This window comes from Scardinius erythrophthalmus (assembly GCF_964197995.2).
Source record: "Scardinius erythrophthalmus genome assembly, chromosome: 10".
Classification (NCBI taxonomy): Eukaryota; Metazoa; Chordata; class Actinopteri; order Cypriniformes; family Leuciscidae; genus Scardinius; species Scardinius erythrophthalmus.
In genome coordinates, this window is record NC_138230.1 from 15616435 (window position 1) to 15640543 (window position 24109).

The 24109-nt window shown below is 35.8% G+C and overlaps 2 protein-coding genes across 5 annotated transcripts; both read right to left on the reverse strand.

Moving 5' to 3' along the window:
• Positions 1–1586: 1586 nt before the first annotated feature.
• On the reverse strand, positions 1587–15379 carry pip5k1aa (phosphatidylinositol-4-phosphate 5-kinase, type I, alpha, a). Of its 4 annotated transcripts, XM_081377434.1 has the most exons (16): positions 15131–15153; positions 14742–14859; positions 13369–13402; positions 12757–12791; positions 11962–12051; positions 11212–11342; positions 10977–11094; positions 10323–10475; positions 8819–9118; positions 6017–6213; positions 5344–5427; positions 5219–5267; positions 5032–5116; positions 4774–4944; positions 4041–4167; positions 3300–3905 (listed from the first exon to the last, which is right to left on the reverse strand). In XM_081377434.1, the coding sequence occupies exons 2-16, from the start codon at positions 14754–14756 to the stop codon at positions 3761–3763; spliced, it is 1734 nt and encodes a 577-aa protein (XP_081233560.1). In that variant the 5' UTR covers positions 14757–14859; positions 15131–15153; the 3' UTR covers positions 3300–3760. The 4 variants fall into 4 exon arrangements, with proteins under 4 accessions (XP_081233562.1, XP_081233560.1, XP_081233561.1 ...); XM_081377435.1 differs by lacking the exon at positions 13369–13402 and having other exon boundaries at positions 15131–15379; XM_081377436.1 differs by lacking the exons at positions 13369–13402; positions 14742–14859; positions 15131–15153 and adding an exon at positions 1587–1716 and having other exon boundaries at positions 3812–3905; positions 12757–12917.
• A 1079-nt stretch (positions 15380–16458) lies between these two features.
• On the reverse strand, positions 16459–22294 carry ecm1a (extracellular matrix protein 1a). Its single transcript, XM_081376186.1, has 4 exons — positions 22280–22294; positions 17587–17697; positions 17049–17308; positions 16459–16953 (listed from the first exon to the last, which is right to left on the reverse strand). Exons 2-4 carry the CDS (start codon positions 17642–17644, stop codon positions 16750–16752), a joined length of 522 nt encoding a protein of 173 aa, XP_081232312.1. The 5' UTR covers positions 17645–17697; positions 22280–22294; the 3' UTR covers positions 16459–16749.
• Between the last annotated feature and the right edge of the window lie 1815 nt (positions 22295–24109).

Sequence of the window (24109 nt, forward strand, 5' to 3'; positions counted from 1 at the left end):
CAAGAATCCCAGATCGTGAGTGTACAGTAAAAAAACGCATTCACCAACCCAAACAAATTTACACAGCCACCAGGTGTGAGAACTTGCATACCGTGTCACATAAAAACCGGCAATAGACAATTTGGAACTTGAGATAAAGAAATAAATTACAAGCAAACATACAAATAAATATGACTTTGTACAGGAATGTTTTTTTTTTTTTGTTCATAAAAATTGTCACAGAAAAAGTTCCAGCAATGTTCCCTTACTCAACTACGTATCCATATTTCATAACATTTGCATCTTCATCATTAATGTCTCTGCATTCAGGCTGACTGATTAGCATGCACATTCAAAAATGATGAAAAAGTTTAGTTTGACTTCAATTCTCTCAACAAAACCGAGGCATTAAGAGAAGTCCCTAAGCTACACAGTCTATGTAACCTAAATTTCATTAAAGGATAACAGCACAGATGCTATATATTGTTTTACAGTAGCTGTTCTGCCAGGTCTGTCTTATTGTGCCCTAAAAAACTGCCATTTTAAAATCAATACTAAAAAAAGCAAACAAATAATAATAAAAAAAACATTAGTCCTGCAAGCCGAAATACTGAATTAGGTCTTTTATACATGGTTTAATATTTCTGCCAATGTTACAAAAGTGATCTATTGCCTTGTTTGCTTTTGCCGCCTTTTTTTTTTTTTTTTTTGCAAACAATGTAAAGTTTAAGTAAATCAATCTCCAAACTAACTCCAAATATTTTTTTAATTAATTCTGTTAATAGGTCAGTCACACATAACAGACTGATATTTGAGAGAGAGATACTGAGTTTTTGTCTAGGTGACCCATGCAATCCGGCACAATCCACTTGCAGGCATCATGCACAGTGAAAGGCTTCCTGTTCATTACAAGGCAAAATAACTCTTGTGATTAAGGCACATATAAATAATTCAAAAAACATCACAGTACTGCATTTGAATCAATTTCTAAAACCAAATCGAACCTATTTTACAGATTCAAAGTTTTGAAAAAAAGTGTCTTGTTACATGATTGTTCAGGCAACCTGATCTGGATTGACTCATCCAACACGTTTTTGTTTTTTGGGGGGATAATCAAGACATATTCCTAAAATGTCTTTAAAACTCACAATCAGCCAAATGTCCTTTCTTCCCTTAGCAAAGTAAATAACAACTCCAGCAGATAGCTCTCCTTGGCAAACTAAGAGGGAAAAAAAAGACGCATGGTCAAATGGAGTCACAGAGGTCCTCAAAAGTCCAGTTTGTTCTCCAAGAGCCAGTCACATGATGCAAAGTTCTCATCACTGTTCTTCTGCTGTGAACATTATCAGGTCCTGGGAGATCTTGTAAAAATGAAACTGTTTGAGAACAGTGATATCACACACTGTTGAGGTATACAGTGGCATCTTTCTTTTGGTTCCATTTCTTAGCAGCAATATTGGATGTACTGACAACCAAAAAAAAAAAAAAATATATATATATATATATATATATATATATATAAAAGGGGGCGGGGGGGGGGGGGGGCATGTGTTTTATGAACATGTGCACTTCTCTCTTTTGTAATCCAGATTGTCCAGTTTTCACTTCCTCGGATGTTTACAGCAACTCCATCTTACTTTCATGCTTTTCATTTTCATCCTGTTCCAATATCCTTAAAAGAGAGTGAATCTTGGTCTTTGAGGGCTTTACTTTGTCCTGTTCATCCACAGTCTTTCACTGCAACAACAAAAGAAAGAATAAATAAAACTCTTTCACAACAGGGTAGGATGACTAGACAAGTAATTCAGCATGCTTTGTAGGAGGCAGTTCACATATCCTGTTAAAATGACACAAAGACCACATTGTAATTCGCAAAAGTGCATGCACTCTGAGCATAGAGAGATCCTTTCATATCACAATCTTATTTGTTTGTTGGCATGGTAGACCAGAGGTTCCCAAATGGTTTCACTTCAGATTTTATATTGGATGTCAAGTGGTAACACAACAATGTAGCAAATTGGTTATCGTACTAAAACTAACAAAAGTGTTGTGAAATCAAATATTCAAACCATGCATAGCTGGGACATTGTGCAAACTTATTAAAGGGATAGATCACCTAAAAATGAATTTACTCACCCTCATGTTGTTCCAAACCTGTATTAATTTCTTTTTTCTGTTGAACACAAAATATGATATTTTAAAGAATGTCTGTAACCAAACCGTATGTAGGAAATGTATTTCAATTAATCATAAAATGGCCTTGATATGTCACTAGACATTAAGAAATCATGTTCATTTCAAATACTTGTATCACTAACAACAGTAGTCCGGCCAGGATATTGTCATTTAAAAGTGAAGTTGCAGCCCTCAACTAATGTTGATGTTGTCATGTTGTGTTTTGGCCTGATGCGCCGCCCTCGACCTATCTACTAATCACGAAGTCAGTAGTGTTACGGCATCCGGGTTGCCAGCTCTGCTCTAGTTACGACAGCTGCAGCTACAAACATGTCGGATAAAAAAATGTCTAATGTTACGAAACCTAAAAGACCTCGTTATGAATCCGAAATACGTCGTGATAAAGTCCGAATAAATCAAAGATTTGTATAGGAGATGCCTTTGAAAGATGGAGACGGCTGAAAACAGATGCCAACGTTGCTAATTTTCTCCTGGACAGGTAAGATTCATCTATGTTTGGCTAACTTGTAACGTTACTTAAATGTAAATGGACATTTCAAATATTCATGAGAGTCGAACAAAGTTATGCATGTTCATGCAAAGTAACGTTACGTTAGCGCATATGGAGGAAGTGGGTCGTCGAATTGAAAAGGTAAGGAATTGTTTGGGAAATAAAAACGGCGAGTCGTCATTGCTAACATTAGCAATGCATTATCAGAGCCCGTTTCTGTCATTATGCTGAGACGCTGAACTTACTGTGTAGGATTCGTCACTTGCCATTTTACATCATAAACACACACCGATCGCTTATAAACACACTGTAGCAGCCTACGTTCCTGCTGGATCCTGCAGCATAACTGGCAACCTCGAGTCAGGGGGGAGGTGGAGGGGATACACCGCTCTACAGTAATTTGAAGTGATTGCAGTACCAGGTTTGGCCACAATCTTACATACGGTTCCTATAATAGACCCCATTGACTTCCATAGTATTTGTTTTTCCTACTATGGGAGTCAATGGGTGCTTGGGCCTGTTTGGTTACAGACATTCTTCAAAATATCTTCTTTTGTGTTCAGCAGAAGAAAGAAACTCATACTGGTTTGGAACAACATGAGAGTGAATAAATTATGACAGAAGTTTCATTTTTGGGTCAATATCCCTTTAATATGCCAGGCTGAAAAAGATGACTGATAAGTTGTATATGCGTAAACAACAGCACAAGTATTATAAAATAAAGTGTTATAGATTGCGGCAGCTCCAGTTTGCTATTTCAGCTGACACAGACGATTGCGCCAACTCTGGATCGACATACAAAACTATCAAATATTATCCTTATATTATAATCATTACAAGCACAAGTTTTAATTGCTGCCTAACAATTTCACTGGTTCTGCTTACATAAATCTAAGCACATAACATATTATATCAAGGCTGTATAATACTGCCATATGGACATTACTGACTGACAACAGAGTATTTCCAAAAATGTACCAATGAAACAAGCGTTTTCTGTAAAGCTGCTTCGAATTTGTGAAAAGCGCCATACAAATAACCAAAGTTGTAGTAGGACATAAAAACACTTTACTCATGGAATTTACTCTATGTTGTTTAGTCTACTACACTGAACCAGATTGCAGCCCAGAACAAAATGTCTCTTACTTCTGACGTGCTTGTCTGTGGAGCAATCTCACTGAGTGAAATGACTTCGATATCCAAACTTTCCCCTGATGACTGAGCAGCTATACTGCTACGACTGGAAATGAAATGCATCAATAGACATTTATTATGAGTGAAAACAGTGAGTGTATGTGATAAAATGAACCGTAGTAGTTGTAAAACTCATCTTTGATCAAATTCAAGCAAATCATCTAGTCTAAACATCACATACCTCAGAACTGGAGTGTTCGTGGAGGGCCGAGAGCTTCCAGGAGAGGTTGCTGACAGGGTTGTATCAGCTGAGCTACTCGTGATCTCATCTTCAGTAACCTGTTGTGGGAGCAGGTCGGGACGAGCACCTGAAAAGAGAAGAAGTGAGCGCTTCTTAGTCAATAATGATTTAGTCAGGGTCGAAGGGGAAATCATGTTGATAATGTCTCAATCTAGGCCTCTAAAGTGTCACATGATTCAAATGCAAAAACTTCAGAGAACTGGACAGGCTTTATTACATGCATGTGCTTAGGGGGCAGACATTTACAGCTCTCATTTGCTCTGTTATCAGCACACAAGGGCATCTAACTTTTAAACTACATTGTTATCATGCAGTATCTGCTAGCATTGAAAACATAGCACAACATGAACAACGTTTTCCATACTAGCAAGGGCAAGTTAAGCAACCCTGGCCACACCGCTGAGACCCACAAGTAGAATCTAAGTATATAGATTGCAGGCAAAAAAGTAAGAGACCCATTCTTCTCAGATCAGAGAGTTTATACATTTATCTATCTATATCTATGCATCCCAACGCAGAATCACCAAGGAAACTTCCAAAACTGGTTGAGGAAACAATCTCAACTATTTTTGAAAAAATTATTTTGATTACCACAAGAATTTACAGTCTTATCTTGCTCAGACACCCTGTTTAACCTTCCTTTTTCTATTTATCTCTCAATGTGTTCTCCTACCGCTGTCTCCTTGAGAGTCTGGGCTGGACAGCTGCACTGTAGTCTGCTGTGGCTGTGTTTGTTCTGCTGCTACAGGAAGGGATTGTTGTGACTGTCCAGATACTGCGATGTTTGACTTCTTCCCAACAGACACGGTTCCTCCTCGACTTTTCTTTGAGGGAGATGTTTTTACTAGCGTAAGAAAGAAAAAATGATCTTTAATGTGTCAGCACTTAAATGCAGCAGTTGCAAATGTTTCAATGTAACTATCAAACTTACAAGTTGGTCTTTTGAAGACTGCGCTGCACATAAACTTCTGGAAACGATCTGCGTAGAAACTCGGCCGGTGCACGGATACCGTGTCCTGCACAGGACATCATCAAATAGTAGACAAAACATAAATATTCTTTTTTTATTTGTTAAGTTCGCTTTTTATTCATTGTTTGATATGGGGTGTGTGACATACCCCATCATGCAGCAGAGCTTTCCATGAGTGCTCCAACTTCTTTACAAGCCTAAATACAGAATGTTATTAGTAAGTTATAGGGATTTATTATGAAGAAAACACAAAGATGTGGAAACAAAGTCTACCTATAAGATTGGAGGATATCAATGATGCCGATGAAAACCAGCAACCTTTCTCCTTTTGAACTGAATGCTGGAATTCCTCCCATACTGCAAAGAAAGAAAAAATATTGCACGTTAACAGTTGTGCAGGCACAAAGTAATAATTTCTCAGTAAGAATAATCATAACAGTACAATAGCATCTTCAAACTAGGGGAGTATCTATACCTACATTTTTTCTCATATTTTTTGGTTTTAATATTTATCTGCGTTGATAATATTTAAAAAATTCTGGGGGAAAAAAATGTATCAGTTTCCACAAATATTAAGCAGCACAGCAGTTTTCAACATTGATAATAAGAAATGTTCCTTGAGCAGCAAATCAGCATATTAGATCATGTGACACTGAAGACTAGAGTAATGTATGCTGAAAATTCAGCTTTGCCATCACAGGAATAAATTACATTTGAAAGTATATTAAAATAGAAAACAGCTATTTTAAATTGTAATAATGCTTTGACTGTATATTTGGTCAAATAAATGCAGTCTTGCATCAGAGACCCATTTAAAAAATCTTAACTTTTAAACAGTGTAAATTATTACAAAATAGGTTCTATAGCCAAACGCATACAGACAGTCTTGTGGTATTTTTTGGTGCTTTGTAGTTTCAGCGGTGCGAGCCAAAGGTTGATCACTCACCTTTCGTATGGCTGTGGTGAAGTCTTGCCCTTCGTCTCCCCTTGAATAGACTCAATGGCTGTGCAATATAGGGGCTTCTGGCCTGGTGCCTTTTTCTGGGTATCGGGCACTGCAGTAGACACCTCTTCACCTGCCCTGTCCAAGTTGTGGATACCCATCAGCAGACTGTAGTCCATGATCTTAAAGCTCTGTAGTACCTATAGACAAAAGGATATGAAGAGGAAGTGTGACAGGCACATTTAGCAGATTCAAAATGTAGAATGGTTCAACCAAATACGTTTTTAAATGGGTCATGAATTGAGAATTAGAGGTCACTGTGCTATAAAAATATCCTGTAAAATTCAGAACTCAAAACTTTCTTGTTAGTCCAAAAATAGCTTTTATCAAAACCCAAGCTCAGAAAATTACTCGTTTCAGATTTTGTCGCATTATTACATCATAGTGCGATGAAAGGGCGCCTCTGCAGAAGATTAACGCCTACTTCTACATTGCCTCTTCAGCCCCGCCCACCGATTCACACGTCATGTAATAGTAAATACGAGATAGATGCAAACACAGAATTACTCCGGCAACAAAACCATAGATGCCTCTAAGGTTTACAAAGTGTTTTGCAGTGCCAAGTTGTGGAAAAACGGTCTTTGCATTGCCATCCTTGTGATCCTAAAGTGTTTATGCATTCAGATCAAAAAGAAGGTCGAAAGCACTTGTCAGAGGCAACAGAGGCTTGTTTAGATTTAGGTAAGTGCTTATTACCAACAAAATCCAATCAGAATATAATTTTATATAAGAATTAAGATTATATGTGTTTGCGCTTGTTATAATAGGAAGCAACATAATAGGCACATGACGACAGGGAAGTGACAGGCGAGTTACCCCTCCCACCTCTGCTAGTTTTACTGAGATTTCTTATCCCGTGCAAATTGGCCATTAATATTACAGACGTCCTGTGGTAAAGTTACATTACCGGTACTCCATCTACCCTTGTAAAACTAATCCCATCCAAATAGGGCTTAACATTTAGAAAATTTAATTTTTAACAAAGTTTAAGTCAGATCGCATCAGTAAGAGACTGTTTGTTTGCTTCATTTACTGCTTATTCATTTTTGAACAAGACAAAGTTTGACGCACACTGAAAATAAAAGATGCAGTGCCGACTACATTAGACCCTACAGTAATGTTGCATTACACAAGTGTGAGTAACAGTGTTTATACCATGTTGCTTTGGCTCATACAGATCGTTTGATATGTACTGAGTATTTATACTGTAGCGCCGCAGTCAACTGAATAGTTGTGATAGTTGCATTTGCAATATAGTTGGCAATGCGATAATTGGTATTTTCAATTACAACTGTGGTAACTCCAAGTACTTAAACTTTAATTTGCCACAACCAAGACTTGTAAACCATATTTAAAACACATAAATGTTTCACAATGTTGGCAAATGTTTCTATGTAACAAGATATTTTTCAGCACTGGAAGTTTTCAAAACAATGCCACATGTGTAATGGCGGGGAAGTTATTATTTTAATATGCAAATATGTTAGCCATTTATAGCTGTTGGCGTTTTGAAAGTCTTGAATGTTTACTTCCAAGTCTTGAATGTGGTACGCCCATCAAAACAGAGTGTTTGAAAGAGAAGGTCAAAAACAGGACAGAAAATAGCTTTTTACTTCTAAATTAGATGTTTTTTGATGTAAAAATCTTGATAACATCCTAAGTGGACCTCAGAGAACATTATAAAGTAAAACAAAAAGTAGTTCATGACTCTTTTTTAAAGAATGGATTTAACCTGGGGCAGTTATAGTTTTTATTATCAATCGGCTGCGAACAGGGTAGGTTGACAGTCGATCACTAATATTGTCCATTCCTTGCGATTGCTGGCAACTTCTGGTAGTTCGCTCACTGTTGCTGGTACTTCCTTATTGATGAGTTCGCCGATATATTGATGGTATGGCTTTCGCGCTCTGCCTCGACTTCTTTTGCCATGCCGCTGTTGTGGCGCGTACAAGACATACTTGATGATCAAGTCACTCTCATGTCTTCTTAGGCAGTGTCCTACAAATCTTAGCTGCCTCTGTAGTACTTGAAGAACGAGTTGTTTGCGGCCGACTCTTTCATAAATCTCTTTATTGCTTTTCTTGTCCAGACGCTTTATGCCAAGCATGATTCTGTAGCAGTTGGTGGCAAAACTGTTGAGTTGGTCTCTGAGTTTGCTGCTAAGGATCCAGCTCTCGCAACCATAGAGCAGGATTGAGACACGCAGATTCGAATTATAGGGTTGGTGGATATTTGGGGCTTAGCCCAGACTTCTGTGGATGCATATGGAGCCATCCTTTTAATATTGGAATGTTAGCTATATACTATATTACTGTAGATCAGTGGTTCTCAAACTTTTTTCGGTCTCGCCCCCCATAGACCTTTATAAAAACTATTTTGATTCGATTCTGAGAACACTATGAAATAATATGCTGCCTTATTCTGTGCCTTATTCATCTCACAGAAGGATGTTATGTCAAGCACTTAACTGATGTTATGTTATGATGTTAAGAAGTGAGTAAAAACATGTTACTAAATCTTATCTTTTGTTGGACAAGAGGTTCATAAATGATTCTCAAGTTTGGAAAGATGTTTGACGCATGTTGCTTTTCCAATGCATGTTATAAGAGACACAAACTAGCAATGCTTTAAGACAGAGGGAGTGAACTGAACTGAAGGAATGAATATCTTGAATGCAATGTAAGTGGCTCTAAATAAATGGGTATGCCAAATGCATAAATGTATATGTAACTTCTGTCTCCTTACCCGACAGTCTCTCTGAATGGTCCTACAGAGGGCGTTGTAGTGGTCACTCTCCAGCAGTATGCCCTCAGGCATGTCCTGCATAAAGTCTAGGTCTTTGAACGTGGGCACACCCTTGGACTTTTCTTTCGGCGAAGCACGTCGCTTGTATGTGGAGCCCTTCAGGTCGAATTTAAGGTGCATGGGTACAGCGCAGGGCAGCAGGTTGTTCATCACTACGATTCGGATGTTCTTCCCCTCTGCCTGAACGCAGTAGAGACCGTAGAACTTGGGAAGCAGCGTACGCATGTTCTGGTTCAGGTTCTAGAAGACAAATGGTGAATTATATGAAGGAAACTACTTATAATGTTCAAACAACAAAAGAATGAACTAGAAATTTTTAGAATTACATTTTTTTTTATTAAATAAATTAGTGCTGTCAAAATTAACTCATTTGTTTTTTCCAGTCATCCTTTGGCTAGTGAATCATTATATGACCACACTCTTATTCAGGCAAATGCTTTTAAAACATTCAAGTGCGATAAGACACAAAAGAGAACGCGGGTCTGTGAATCATCTGTCTATGTGACACACACGATTCATGCACAAAGTATGCCACTTCAGACAGCATTTAAACGGACAAAACACACAACATTATGCCAAAAGGCCATTTTTTTCAGAGTATCCTCGCAAGCAGTCTTAAATAAGGTTACATGAATGTCTTAAAAGAAAGTTAAGAGTTGTGAGAAAACGGGATGCGTGTCAGATCCGTGAGATGCGAGAAAGGTCTTAAAGTGACAGCAGCCCAATAAAACTGTTGCTGTCTGTCAGAAGTAAAGTCCCGTCTCTTCACCTGCACAAAACGCACCTAGGCATGGAAGATAGCACCGTCCTTTTTCTGTTCAGAAACCTGTGGACTCGATGTCCTGACAGCCTATAATTCACAATAATTTACCATGACGATGATAAATTGAAATACAATACCGCTCCTACTGAATACCAACCTACTCTGCACTGAAAAAACGCAGAGCCCGACAAATGACTCCCTCTCGTGACGTAATATGACGCGATGTTGAAAAAACTTGTTGAAACACGTTCAAGGAAACTGTCACGTTTTCTACTAAATTTGTGCCCTTATGTCTTGCAAACAATTGTAAATCCTGCATTAACTTTTCATATGGTACTTTCATACAAGGTTATATATTAATAAATAAAAAACAATATGCCCTTTAAGGATAATCAAAGAACAAAAGAAAAAGAAAATCACTCACTGCTCTTGACTGAAGAACTTTTGTAGCTTTAAGGATTCATTTATATTTAATTTAAAATATAATCAGTGAAGACTGTTAGACCTAACTGAAAAAGATTAAATGGGTCAAAAACAACGAAACCTGGTCTGACACTGGGCTAATAGAAAAAATGTAGCCCTGATATATTGAATCAATTACAGAAAAAATGTGTGACGAATTAGTTAATTTTTTTAATCGTTTGACAGCACTAAAATAAATACAAAGAAACCCTCACTTACCATGAAGTAACCTGGCAGGAGTGTTTGCAAGAATTCTGCCTCTTTGTGTTGTACTGTCTTAATGATAAACTCATCATCGGCAGAAACGTAGAAGAGAGACCCGCTTGCTCCAGGGTTAGACAACTCGATAAGGGGTTCATTACAAAGAGAGTACTGCAGAAAACACACACATAGCAGATAATATATGACTGGAGTGTTGCACTATCCATCACTGAGAAGAGCTTTTGTTCATTAAGTTGTAATCTCAAGGAAGGACAGCAAAAAAAAAAAAAAAAAAAATAATAATAATAATAATAATAATATAATCCCATTAAAAAGAGAACTTGGACTGAACAAGACAAAACCAAATTAACCTTTTTAGATGGAAATTAATTGATCATGTTCATCTTGTATACATTTTTTATGGCTTTTCCAGTTAAAAAGACTTCTTTGACCAATTAATTGAAAAATAACCACCCCACAATGGCTTTCAAGCAAGTTTAACTCTACACAAACTCAACAGTAATTTCCAGCTGATGAAATATTTTAGTCATTCACAAAAATTCCCGTAAAACAAATCCCATGACTATTACATACCTAAACCACACAATTTTAAAATTCCCATATATTTCCAGGAAACCATGGGAACCCTGTTTAATGAACAAACAAGATTACCAGGTAGTCGTCGGGTCGGATCCCAAACATCTCTCTGAAGTAGCGGAATGCAATGGGAGCGTAAGTTTTAAACTTGAAGTCACCATGGTGATGACCTGGAGTTGAGCTACTGCCTTGACTGAGAGGAAGACAAATACAAGCACCTTTAAGTACACAATGTGTGACTACTAAAGCCAAACGTTCCTTCATCTCATGGCTACTCTAACTGTATGCAGACACATGTACAAAAACGCACCTGGGAAAGAAGATGCTTTCTACCACTTCGAAGTCCTGCATGAGCACATCTCTTTCTGGCTTCTGGCTCAAGCTTCCCACGCTGTGTGTGATGCCCAGCTGAATGGCACCTTTCAAGGCAGATGATGTGGTCTAAAGATTTTCAACAGAGGGCACATGATGAGCAGAATAAGAGCATGGTAATGTGTAAAGGCACGTTCACACAAAGAACGATAACTAAAAAGTTATCATCTTTCATCAGCTGGAAAAAAAATTGTTCTGAAAGTGATTACAGTGATATTGTTTCTCTGTGCCGTTATCGTTATAGTTGTGGTGTGGACTCTGCTATTCTTTTATATTAAGAACGATTTTTAGAACTATGTCCTTATCGTTATAATTATCGCCCTTGGAGTAAAGTACACAAGTACACAAGAATACAAGACAGTTAATCTGTGACTACGCACGCAGAAATATAGCACTAATGCATGGGTCTTTGCATGTGATTTAATAAAACTGAAAGGGAGGAGCAATAACACAAGGCCTGCTAGTTTTACCTGTGTGTACATGCCCATACCATTTACTAGGCTATGTCATTGTGCCACACAAACAACAGATAACACAATAATAATATATGTAGATATGACAGATTCAGGAATGCGTGTCATTAAACTGAGATTGGAAGTTGAACTGCTGATTCTTTCGATCTGGTCTTATCTCCAACAAGCATCTATTTTGAAACATTTACAGGATAGCAAAAAAACACAGCTCGAACCTTTTTATACGTAGTCTCCCCAGTAGGGTCAATTCCTCGGTGGCCCAAGGTCTTTTTGTTCGTCTGGGATGAGCTTGAGATGCTCAGACCCTGAAAGATAATGACTGCTCAATAAACACATCAGGCAAGACAAAAACTTAAAACCATTTATATTTAAAGCATTAATCATTTGAATCAATTATAGAATGGTGCAATTCTCATGATTTCACAGGGAGATTTTTCTGTACATAGCCTAAGTGATTGGCAGCTTTAGTGATTATAAAGTGAGCGCTCTTAGCTCGCACCCTGTTGATAACCCATAAAAAATTGGAAGAAAAGTTTTTTTTCATGCTGCTCAGTACACTGCAAAGTTTCTGGATTTACAAATGTAATGCCAGATTGAATCTGAAACTGCAATGACTGACAGCTATATAACCATAGCAACAGTTGGGACAGAACAATCTGATATTGTATGTAAAAATATATGCAAACTAATAGACCTGCCACATGTTCTGTGTATGTGTTTCTTTGTCCTTCGTTGTATTACAAATTTTTCACTTGATCTTTTTATAAACTATGACTACTTAGAAACATTTGAAGACAATAATTAATTTATATTTCAAATAGTTAACTAAAATAGTAAATTAGTTTTCACAATGCTATCGAAATTGGTACATAGAAGAGATAACCATGACATTTTTCTGGTATTGGTACCGAGTCTACCGACTACTGGAATTTTGGTACAGTGACAGGACAATGTGAAGTGGAATGTGAATTTAAACTATTAAAGCAAAAAAAAAAAAAAAGCATAATTACCTCCGAAGAAGCCATCTTTCGGTTTCCGGGAACACCTACAGTAGGAAAGAAAAAACTTCTCCGTGAAAATGACAAGTGAAAAAAGCCACTAGGCATTACGGTGCATGTATGGATTGCAGCTGGTTGAATTATAATAAAGTATAAGATTCTTGCCAAGTAAAAATTCAGAGCTCATACTTCAATATGTGAAGCATGAAACTATCTTCTTAGACTTTGCACTATGCACTTTTCCCTATGTACTGGGATCCTAACCAGACACTGAAGTGATTATAATCTGCTTTTGTGTGAAAAGCTACATCACAAATACAATGCAAAAAAATGCAAATACAAATGCTAAACAGCTTTTCAGACTTGAGATGTGTCGTTAACCACAATTGTGAGTGTAAACATGCAGCATGCACAGACACCTGGGTTTCAATTCCTTTGTTCTTCCAAGAAAACACTGAAACCCAATCACACCAGCTGAGTCTGAGGTGGCACTACGATTAAAATAAAGACAAGCACACCCCAAGCAGTCATGGGCCTACTACAGACTGTCTACAACACTGATATTCAAATTAGAGATCATATGCAATCACAGCCACACATGTGCTTTTCCACACATGCATGTACCTTTCTGCTGGAATAACCTCCAAAATAAAGACATCTGAAGAGTGACAATTGTGATTAAAGAAACAAAACACAAACATTTCTAATTCTATCACTAATGAAATATTAAAAAGTGAGCATCTTTAACATTCCATTATCATATCTCATTTTGTTAGAAAGCATTCATCACTTATCTGAGCACCATAATACACATTTATATTATATATATGTGCCGCTAAACGCTATTATAAGAGCTATTGGATATCTGTAAATTATAAAATCATCATGTGTGCTGAACCGAAGGGCAACAAAAAAGGAAGAAAAAATAATAATGAACAACATCCTGCCAGCAAATAAACTACAAAATCTAGGTGAATTAGCTAATTATTTTGATGTAATGGCTGATAACCAATAAATGACCAATTTTACCAATATATATATATATATATATATATATATATATATATATAATTTATTTTACATTTTTGTATGCTCTATAGTGCCGTTCAAAGGTTCGGAAACAATACTATTTTTAATGTTTTGGAAAAAAGTATCTTCATCCAGCCCACATTTATTTGATCAAAAACACAGAAAATACAGTAATATTGTGAAATAGGCTTATTATTACAATTTAAAAATGTTTTTCCTTTTTTAAATATACTTTAAAATATAAACAAAGCTTAATTTTCATCAGCCATTACTCCAGTCTTCTTTTTTGAATAAATGCTGTTCTTTATAAAAAAAAAATAATCATCAAAGAATCCTGAAAAAGTATCATAGGTTCCAAAACTATATTAAGCATCACAAATGTTTCCAACAATAATGATAACAGAGTATCAAATCAGCATATTAGAATGATTTCTGAAGGATCATGTGACACTGAAGACTGGAGTAATGGCTGATGTAAATCCAGATTGGCATCACAGAAATAAATTATATTTTAAAGTATCCACTGAAATAATATTTCACAATATTACAGTTTGGGGGTTTTTTTCTGTAGTTTTGATAAAATAAATGAGGCTTGATGAGCATTAGAGACTTCTTTCAAAAACATTAAAAACTGTAATGTTTCCAAACTTTTGACCGGTACTAATATATATATATATATATATATATATATATATATATATATATATATATATATATATATATATATATATATATATATGTGTGTGCAATAGATGGTTCAGTGTACTAACGTTAGCCTATACAGTTGTGATTGTTCCACGTGTGCTCAAAGCACCATAACTACACATTTCTTGCATTTAGGAAACCACACGACTAATTTACTATACGTGAACTCATTCTTTTGAAACTAGAGCACAGTAAAACAGTTTCATCTACTTTACACTAATGTGTCACACAAAACAGCAAGAGGAAATAAAATGCTCTCTTACTGGAGCTCGCTCCATCCGTGGAAACTACAGCCGGCGTAGCCATTTTCTGGCGGAAGTTTCATATGGTCCTGCTTGTTTTCACTTGAGGTTTATGCAACACACACATACACACACAGCCCTGAAAGATCGCAATGCCCAAATAAAGTCTGTTAGTCAACTCAAACCTGAAGGAAACTAACTGATGTAAGGTTACAAAAAGTTGCTTAACTTAGTATGGCAGTATTTTGCCATGATATGTAGGGAGTGTGGTGGTTACACACTACTTTAACCTGTTATACTTTATCATTTAAAAACACTAGCTATATAAAAACGTGTTTGTTTGCTTACTTGCATACTAATGGCTTAGTTGCTAGAGACCCACAACAACAACAACAGGTAAGAGCGCTTACCTCAACTTAATCTCTTCGTTTTTTACTCATGAATCAAAAACAGTATAGTTAAACTTCTATTTATGTTCGCAGAACGGCTAGACGTCTCGTGCGAACCTCTGAGGTACTCGAAATTGTTGTTATTATTACTTTACTGGGTCCATCCGAATTCCGAAGTAAATAACCCGCTGAATCGCACGGAAGCGTCTCCTCGCTCCTCTCGAGCCTCCTCCCAAAACAAGCGGAAGTGACGTTGTTGTGACGTTGAATGGCTCGTTCTTGAACAAATGTGTTTTCTACAGGGGGCGCTCGACTGATAAATGCCACTCGAGCTTCGTTCAAAACCTTCTGCATTTTCCCCTGGACTGAACGAGGACATTTGGTCATTTATAAACTTACAAGAATAGTTAACTTAAAATGAACGTAAATTAAAGCGGTCACAAGGGACCTGTAACGTAACAGCGTCGAGTGTCTTTTATTATTATTTTTGCTTTAATAAAATGTACTTATAGGCGAAACATGCTCAACAATAATTACATTTAGGCTATTAGAAATCATATACAAACCTTACAGCTTAAAGTAAGCTTTGACTGAGCTGAAAATACACTGGAAGTTTGCTATATAAGACTATTTTATGGAAGGTAGTTGCAAGTCCAGTTACATTTATATATAAAATGCTTTTTTACATAGATTGTTTAAAAGCCGTTTCATTGTAAAATAACAGTATTACTGTTGTAAAATCCACTTATGAAACGACTTCAATTTTAGCTGTAAAGCTCTAAGGATTTTTCAGCTCGATTTCTTTAAATGTGAATTCAATTCAGATCAATAATGGTGTCAATGTTGCAATTACGCAAAGTTCATTTGTGGAAAAAGTTCATTTTAGTTATAAAGCAGCTCACAGAAGTCAATGGTTATTATTCAGCTCAAATTAGTTCACGTTTTTGTGTTGCCTAGGATAACAATAAGGATTTTTTATTTTTTTTTTACATTCTGGTATGTATTAAGGAACATTATATTTCCATAAAGGGTAGGCTAAAGAATCATACCAGTGTGGGTTCTTTCCCCCTACATTTATAATGTCACTAAATTAAGTATAGACCAATTATCATAGATGCTGAAACTCCATTCTAACCTAATTGAAGGTTATTTCTTTCAAAAAACAAGTTTATTCTTTTAAAATAAAATCTTTCACTAAATTCCCAACCTTTACATTTTTACCTTAGAAATTAGAACGAATGGCAGCTGATATATGTTTATGATTTGTGATTCCAAATCCAGTTATCATGCAAAAAAATTGGATGTGAAAGATAGACAGACTAGCAACAGTTATTCTCTCACAGGAAAAGTCAAGATGAAAAGCCTTCAGATTTATTTGAATCTTTTTACAACTTTGGAAATACATTGAGTGATAGCAAGCTGCTGCACATTGTATTGTGCATGTTTTCTGTAGCTTACAATAATACACGTGAGGATAATGATGCACAGGGTTGTATTCAAGCTCTTCTAGAACACTGTGCATGTTTAACTTACTTGAAAATCATGTTATATTCTGACTCTTCACAGTTGATTGATTGACACTGGTTTTGTGCTGCTAAATCAAATAAAAATGCTCAGGTTGTCATTTAGCATCTTGACCTTTAACAGGTGTTGGGGTTCCAGGTGAAAATCCTATCAGGTGATATTATGGGGGCCCTGTAACCAGGGAGGGGTTGGTAGTAGGGGTTAGCAGCCTTTTTTTGAAAGCAGTTCCACCGTTGTTCTCGCTTCTTTTCGCAGCACTCATGGACCAAGGTCATGGTGGAGTACTCTTCAATACAGAAATGGGTCAAAGCAGTTTCCCACTGCGAAAACAAGGGGGGAAAAGACAATTATTCTTCTGTTCAGTAAAATGTAAATAGTAAAATGACATGTTATGTTTCTCATTCTGTGTACTCACTGCCTGTTTCGCACAGCAAAGGATTTGTCCATTTCCACGGGCTAAACCTCCATTGCAGCACCGACTGAACCATGCCTCTAGTCTGTTTAGTGCCTTTCCAGCACGGCGAGCGTAAGCGTAACTGGATGAAGGGAAACTGGAGTCAGGGTATCTGGGGCGGCCAATGCCATAAAGACAGATCGCCTTGAGATTGGAAACCGAAGGTCTGGCTGGAGGGAAGTTTGATTTCAGCAGCACCACAGATTGAGATTTATGTCCCACTAAATGGAAGAAGGACAAAATAACCAAGCTGAAGTTGATGTAGGACAAGATATTAATACATATTATGCAGAAAAGTAACCTTTTTTTGCCAAGGTCCATCTTAAATGTATTAATAAGAAGACCAAAGAATGAAACATCGACTATCTATAAGAGAAATACATACATTTACATTTATTCATTTAGAAGATGCTTTTAAGGATTTTTTTTCTTTCTTTCTTTTTTGCACCAAAATAAAAAGACAATTAATAGAATACAGTTTTGTAGATAAGGCACATACCTCCCAATGAAATTAGATGAAGAATCAAAGTAGTCACAAGTGTGCTTTTCCAAAACATGATTGGTTATTTTCTGCAGTAAAAATATCCTTCTTTTCTTCAGTTCTTCAGGTCTGATTTAAAAGACAGCAAGGCTTTATTTAAAGGGATGGAAGGGGAATGAAAGGCGGGCCAAAGTTGTTGTGTCAGCAGAGTTTGAAGTATGGAGATAAGGGCCTACGGTTATCTGTCTTTAATTAAACTCCCCCAATTCAAAGTCAAAGCAGTGGATAGTCAAAATACGAATCGCTAGTTCACCAAAGTTCACTAAAGTTACAAAAATAAATCTGCGTTGGTTACCCTTTTGATATTTCATTCAAAAAATGCGCAAAAATCTAACCTTTCATTGAAGTAAAAGAGTTGAAAGTGGGGGGTAAATCACATTATGAAATAAAAGCTTTTCTCCAAAACACGTTGGCCATAATTATTGGCACCCTTTTATTAAATACTTTTTGCAACCTCTTTTTGTCAAGATAACAGCTCTGAGTTTTCTCCTATAATACCTGATGAGTTTGGAGAACACCTGACAATAGATCATAGACCATTCTTCCACACAGATTCTCTCCAGATCCTTCAGATTCCCAGATCCATGTTGGTGCTTCATCTCTCTGGTTCACTCCACACATTTTCTATAGGGTTCAGGTCAGGGAACTGGGACGGCCATGGCAGAAGCTTCATTTTGTGCTCAGTGACACATTTTCTTGTTGATTTTGATGTTTGTTTTGGATTGTTGTCCTGATTGAAGATCCAGCAACAGCCCATTATAAGATTTCTAGCAGAGGCAGTCAGGTTTTGATTTTTTATCTGTTGGTATTTGCTAGAATCCATGATACCATGTATCTAAACAAGATGTCCAGGACCTAGGATCTACAACATTAAAGATCCAGCAGTATATTGAACCGTGGGCATGGGGTACTTTTTATCTCCTTTTGCACCAAACCCATCTGGTAGGTTTGCTGCCATTAAGCTCTTTTTTAGACACACGTCCTCTTCCAGGCAGATCATAACATCTTTAGTCGATTGGAACTTCTTAACCCTTGTGCATCAATTTAAAAAAGTTACTCATAGGTCCAAAGAGGACAAAAATGTCCATGTCAAAAAACGGTCATAAAAAGTTGAAGCTTGGGAGCACAGACTTAACTTTGGTATCATTTTAAAGAATACCCTTGCCAGATTATTGCTGATGTTAATTTTTTTTATAATTAAATCCAAAAAAAAGTTATATAGGTTTAAGTTTATGAAAATTATTTATGAATATTATTTTATATAAAATATATATTTTATGAAACAAGTTGAACTCTAAAACGGCTAGAAAATCAAAGCCATAAATCTAAATAAGTTGTGTTCCAAATTTGAGGTTGATATCTCAAAAAATGAGCTTTCAGTAAGATTTTGTTTGGGCGCAGTACCAAACTGTCCCCATTGGATCCCAGCAAAACTCCTCTGGTCACACAGTGATTGGCTTTGTTATTTGCAGTTGAGTTTTTCTCTCTCAATACTACAAACACACACATGCACACAAACACCTTTTTTTTTTATAACACACATACCAACCACACTCTGACATCCATACCAACACACCCACACAATTATCATTGCATAATTTATCCAACTGGCTCTATAATAGCTCAAAATTCATGCAGTTAACAGTAACAAAAAAACAAAAACTTACTCATAGGTCCAAAAGGGACAAAAATGCTCATAAAACTCTCATAAAAATGTTATGCTTGGGAGCAAATACTTAAGTTTGGTCTCATTTTAAAGAAGACCCTTGGCAGATTGTTGTTGAAGTGAAAAAAGTGAAAAACGTGCAACCAATTTTTTTTTATAGAAGTTTAAGTTTATGAAAAATATTTATGAACATTATAATCAATATTTTATATAAAATATATATAAGTATTTTTTGTAACTAGTGCAACATTTTTTTTTTTCAAATGAAATGGGGGTGAAATAGTAAAATTACAATAAAAATAGACACCTGTGCCAAAATTAATGCAGTTAACATAAAAAAATAAAAAAAACTTACTCATAGGTCCAAAAGGGACAAAAATGTCCAAGTCAAAAAACTCTCATAAAAATGTTATGCTTGGGAGCAAATACTTAAGTTTGGTCTCATTTTAAAGAAGACCCTTGGCAGATTGTTGTTGAAGTGAAAAAATTGAAAAAAAAGTGCAACCAAAAAAATGTTATAGAAGTTTAAGTTTATGAAAAATATTTATGAACATTATAATCAATATTTTATATAAAATATATATTTTATGAAACATTTGGAACTCTAAAACTGATATAAATTCAAAGCCATAAATCTAAACAGGTTGTGTTCCGAATTTGAGGATGATATCTCAAAAAATGAGCTTTCAGTAAGATTTTGTTTGGGCGCAGTACCAGACTTTCCCCATTGGATGCCAGCAAAACTCCACTGGTGAACACAGTGATTGAATTTTCGATTTGCAGTTGAGTTTTTCTCTCTCAAATATTACAAGCACACACATGCACACAAACACATTTTTTTTTATAACACACATACCAACCACACTTAGACATCCATACCAACAAACCCACACAATTATCGTTGCATAATTTATCCAATTGGCTCTATAATATGCCGAAGCAGAAAACAGGAATAAAGCGAGTATTTGCTTTATAGGCCTAACCTGAAAAAATGGCACCATCTGATAAAAAATGGTAAAAATGTCAATTTTGAAGCCTTGCCAACAGAATGAAAGCCTATTAAAAAAGATTGCATCATTTTATAGTTAAACGGCACAGGGATTAAAAAACGCAGTTTTAATGGGTTTCAATGGGGACATTTTTGTCCTTAAGGTCCTAAGAGGAAGTATTTTGTGTAACTAGTGCAAAATAGATTTTTTAAAGAAAATGATGATGAAATAGTAAAATTCCAATAAAAATACACACCCGTGCCAAATTTTATGCAGTTAGCATTAACACAGGCAAAGTGATCAAAAAAACAAAACTGAAAAAGCCAAAAATGTCCTCAAGGATGCACAAGGGTTAATTATTACCCTGATGGTGGAAATGGTCGTTTTCATTTTCTTACAACCACTTTCTAATTTGTGAAGCTCAACAATCTTTTGCTGCACATCAGAAATGCATTCTTTGGTTTTACCAATTGTGATGGATGTTAAGGGGAATTTGGCCTTTGTGTTTCCTCATATTTATACTCCTGTGAAACAAGAAGTCTTAGCTATGTTCCTAGTCACCCTAGTGTGCTAAAAAAAAAGATATTTAAAGAGATCATAAAAATTGTAGAGGTGCCGATAATTGTGGCCAACGTGTTTTAGAGAAAAACATTTATTTCAAAATGTGATTTTCCCCCAATTTTCAATTCTTTTACTTCAATGAAAGGTTAGATTTTACATTTTTTGAATGAAAGATCAAAGGGATAAACAATGCAGATTTATTTTTACAGCCACCTTTGATCATATTTACCAGTGGTACCAGTAATTCTGACCACAACTTTTGTGTAGGCTATGTCATGAATTTCAATTGCTTCAGTGCATTTGCAAAGCAGCAGAAATTATAATATGGTTAGTTCATACAAATTCACAGTTTTCTCTAATTTTATTAGCAGTGATGATATCAATTCAAAGACACAGCTGCATTTTTTATTTACTGACACCTGACAATATGGCAAAAGTAATAATCACTTTAATTTTTTACTTTACACAGGCTGGTTTATGAGTTTTGAACCCTCATCTGACATTCTGATTCAGCATGTTTCCCGTATTTTAAGTGTGCAACAGGTGATGTTTTTAGGGAGGATTTATAAGGCTGACTTTGTGAAACGTATTTGCACATTTAAGCTGTTAACAGCACAGAAATTTATCATATCAGCTACCAGAAACCTTTTTTATGACCATATTGTTAAAAGCAACTCATGGACAAAAATACGTAAATAGATCATGATTTACGGAAATATCTTATCTTATCTTTTTGTATCTAATTAAAATGGATTGCTCAAGTATGAGAGAAATACTCCCATGGCTTCTTGCAGACCAGCCAGTTCTGCGGGTAATAATGTGATATGTCATGCTTGAGGAGCAGCATTGAGAAAAACATAAAATATCTTGATGTGCTCTGGCAGCTGAACAAAGCAAGAAAAATATTAATTTTAGCAGGGAATTCTAAGAAATTCTTTGAGATGTACGTTACCGAAACATAATTACCAGCTGCTGCTGTTTTATTATTATTGTTTATTTATTTAGGTTTCTGATATGTGGCTTTAACAGTTGAAATATAGAAAATATTTTTAAAAAAATGTTATAAAAAATAAATTACATATATACAGGGGTGTAATCAATAATTTAGTGTATATATATATATATATACACACACACACTAAATAAAAAGGTAGCCTACACTCTCTTCTTCAAAAATGTACTAATATGTATCTTTAAGTTACTAACATTCCCTAATGTGTCCTTTTTGAAAGGGTACAGCCTATATGCTGGATATTTAAGAAAAAAGAAGGCAGTTATGATATATATTATTGGCACATTGTTTATTCTTCTTACACTACAAGTGCCTGTACTCCTCGTGAACTAACTTATTTTTGACACGTTTTGTGCCGCTAAAACAAATACAAATGCTCAGGTAGTCATATGGCATTAAGAAATAATCATTTAGCATCTTGACCTTAAACAGGTGTTGGGTTAGCAGCCTTTTTTTGAAAGCATTTCCTCCTTTCTTCTCGCTTCTTTTCGCAGCACTCATAGGCCAAGGTCATAGTGGAGTACTCTTCAATACAGAAATGGGACAAAGCAGTTTCCCACTGCAAAAACAATTAAAATAGGGATCAGTATGTCTCTTTAGACAGTACGCCTGTTCTCAGTCTGTACTCACCGTCTATTTGGCACAGCAAATGATCTGCTGGCATCCATAGGACACACCTTTCTGGCAGCACTCACTAAACCACGCTTTACTCTATTTACTGCAGTTCCCGCTCGACGAAAATATCCGTATTGTGAAGATGAGATGCAGCTGGCAGGAAATCTGGGACGGCCATTTCCATGTACACAGATGGCATTGAGGTTTTCCAGTGATGGTTTGGTTGGAGGGAAGTATGGCTCCAGTTGCATCAGAGGGTGAATGTGCACTGCCATCCTCCTGCTTGGGAGAGGGCACAACAAATTAGTATCAAATTAAAAAAAAAATAATAATAATAATAAAATAGAATTATGGCATGCTCAATTTTAACTTTTGGTAAGTTTTTTGTACTATAATATATATGTGTGTGAGTGTGTGTCTATTTGCCAGCGAGTCAACTGATGCCTGAATTTTTGATTGAATTTGAAATTTATGATTAATTTATGAATATTTTGCTTTTTTCAAGCCATACCTCACTCTAAAAAATAATTCTGTGGCTTAGTAAATATTGCAGTAATATTTATCTTTATTAACTTAATAAAATCTCTGAATATCATTTACTTGATTGTTTGAGTTCAACACACCAAAATAATTGACTAAAAATCCAAGTTAATTTTATCTAAAATTTAGTTATATTTATTTATTTTTCACTAAAAGAATTTAATAGTTGACTAACCAATTATTTATTTGTAATACACTTAATATATTTGTGAAATTTCCATTCCATTTGTGAAATTGACCATTGGCCATCTTGGTTTGGAGGGGGAAAACATCGACACACAACGGCTTGCCACTTGGTGGCAATGTATAGGATGATGAACAAGAGTCCACTGTATAGTGCACTGTATGTGCAACTTTGCCATAAAAATCCATGCATTTGCAAAAAAATGCTTTTTGAATAGCTGTCCACTGTAGTGACCACTATGCGTGAAAGGGATAAAGAGGTGGATTGACGTCTTGAAGGTCAGATAATATTGTGATGCTTATGAACAGTACGTACAAATCTGAGCAGCAAAAGTTCATCAAATTTCACAAATGTTACAAGGAGTGAAAATCTTACTGATGTCCATGCCACATCACAGATTAGATATTTCGCAGTGTTGACAAAGTCCTATAGTGTTTTTGTATTTTGCTAGTTTTAGTGTATGGTCTTGGAGAAATATAAACCATGATGGGAGTGTTAATTCAGGATATTTGGGAGATCATTTTTTATTGTTGGATAGAGTGTTTAGGATAAAATGTCCCAGTTTACATGAATTCACCCCACATAACATAATGAAATGAAATGTAACAATCTATGTAAATGATGAAATATTAGTTGTGATTTGAAACATAGCCTCTAAAAACAGAAGGTCGACACAATATTACTCTGTACAAAAAGAGACATTTACAGAATAAGAAAACAAATAAAGGCTTCAGTTTGAAAGAATTTTTTAAATATTGAATGAATGTACTTAATTTGCAACCCAACCTGGCTTACATTTACATTTAGTCATTTAGCAGACGCTTTTGTCCAAAGCGACTTACAAATTAGGACTAAATTAAGCGAGTCATTGTGAAGAGGCAAAAACAACGCATGAAGTGCTCAAAAAAGAAGTT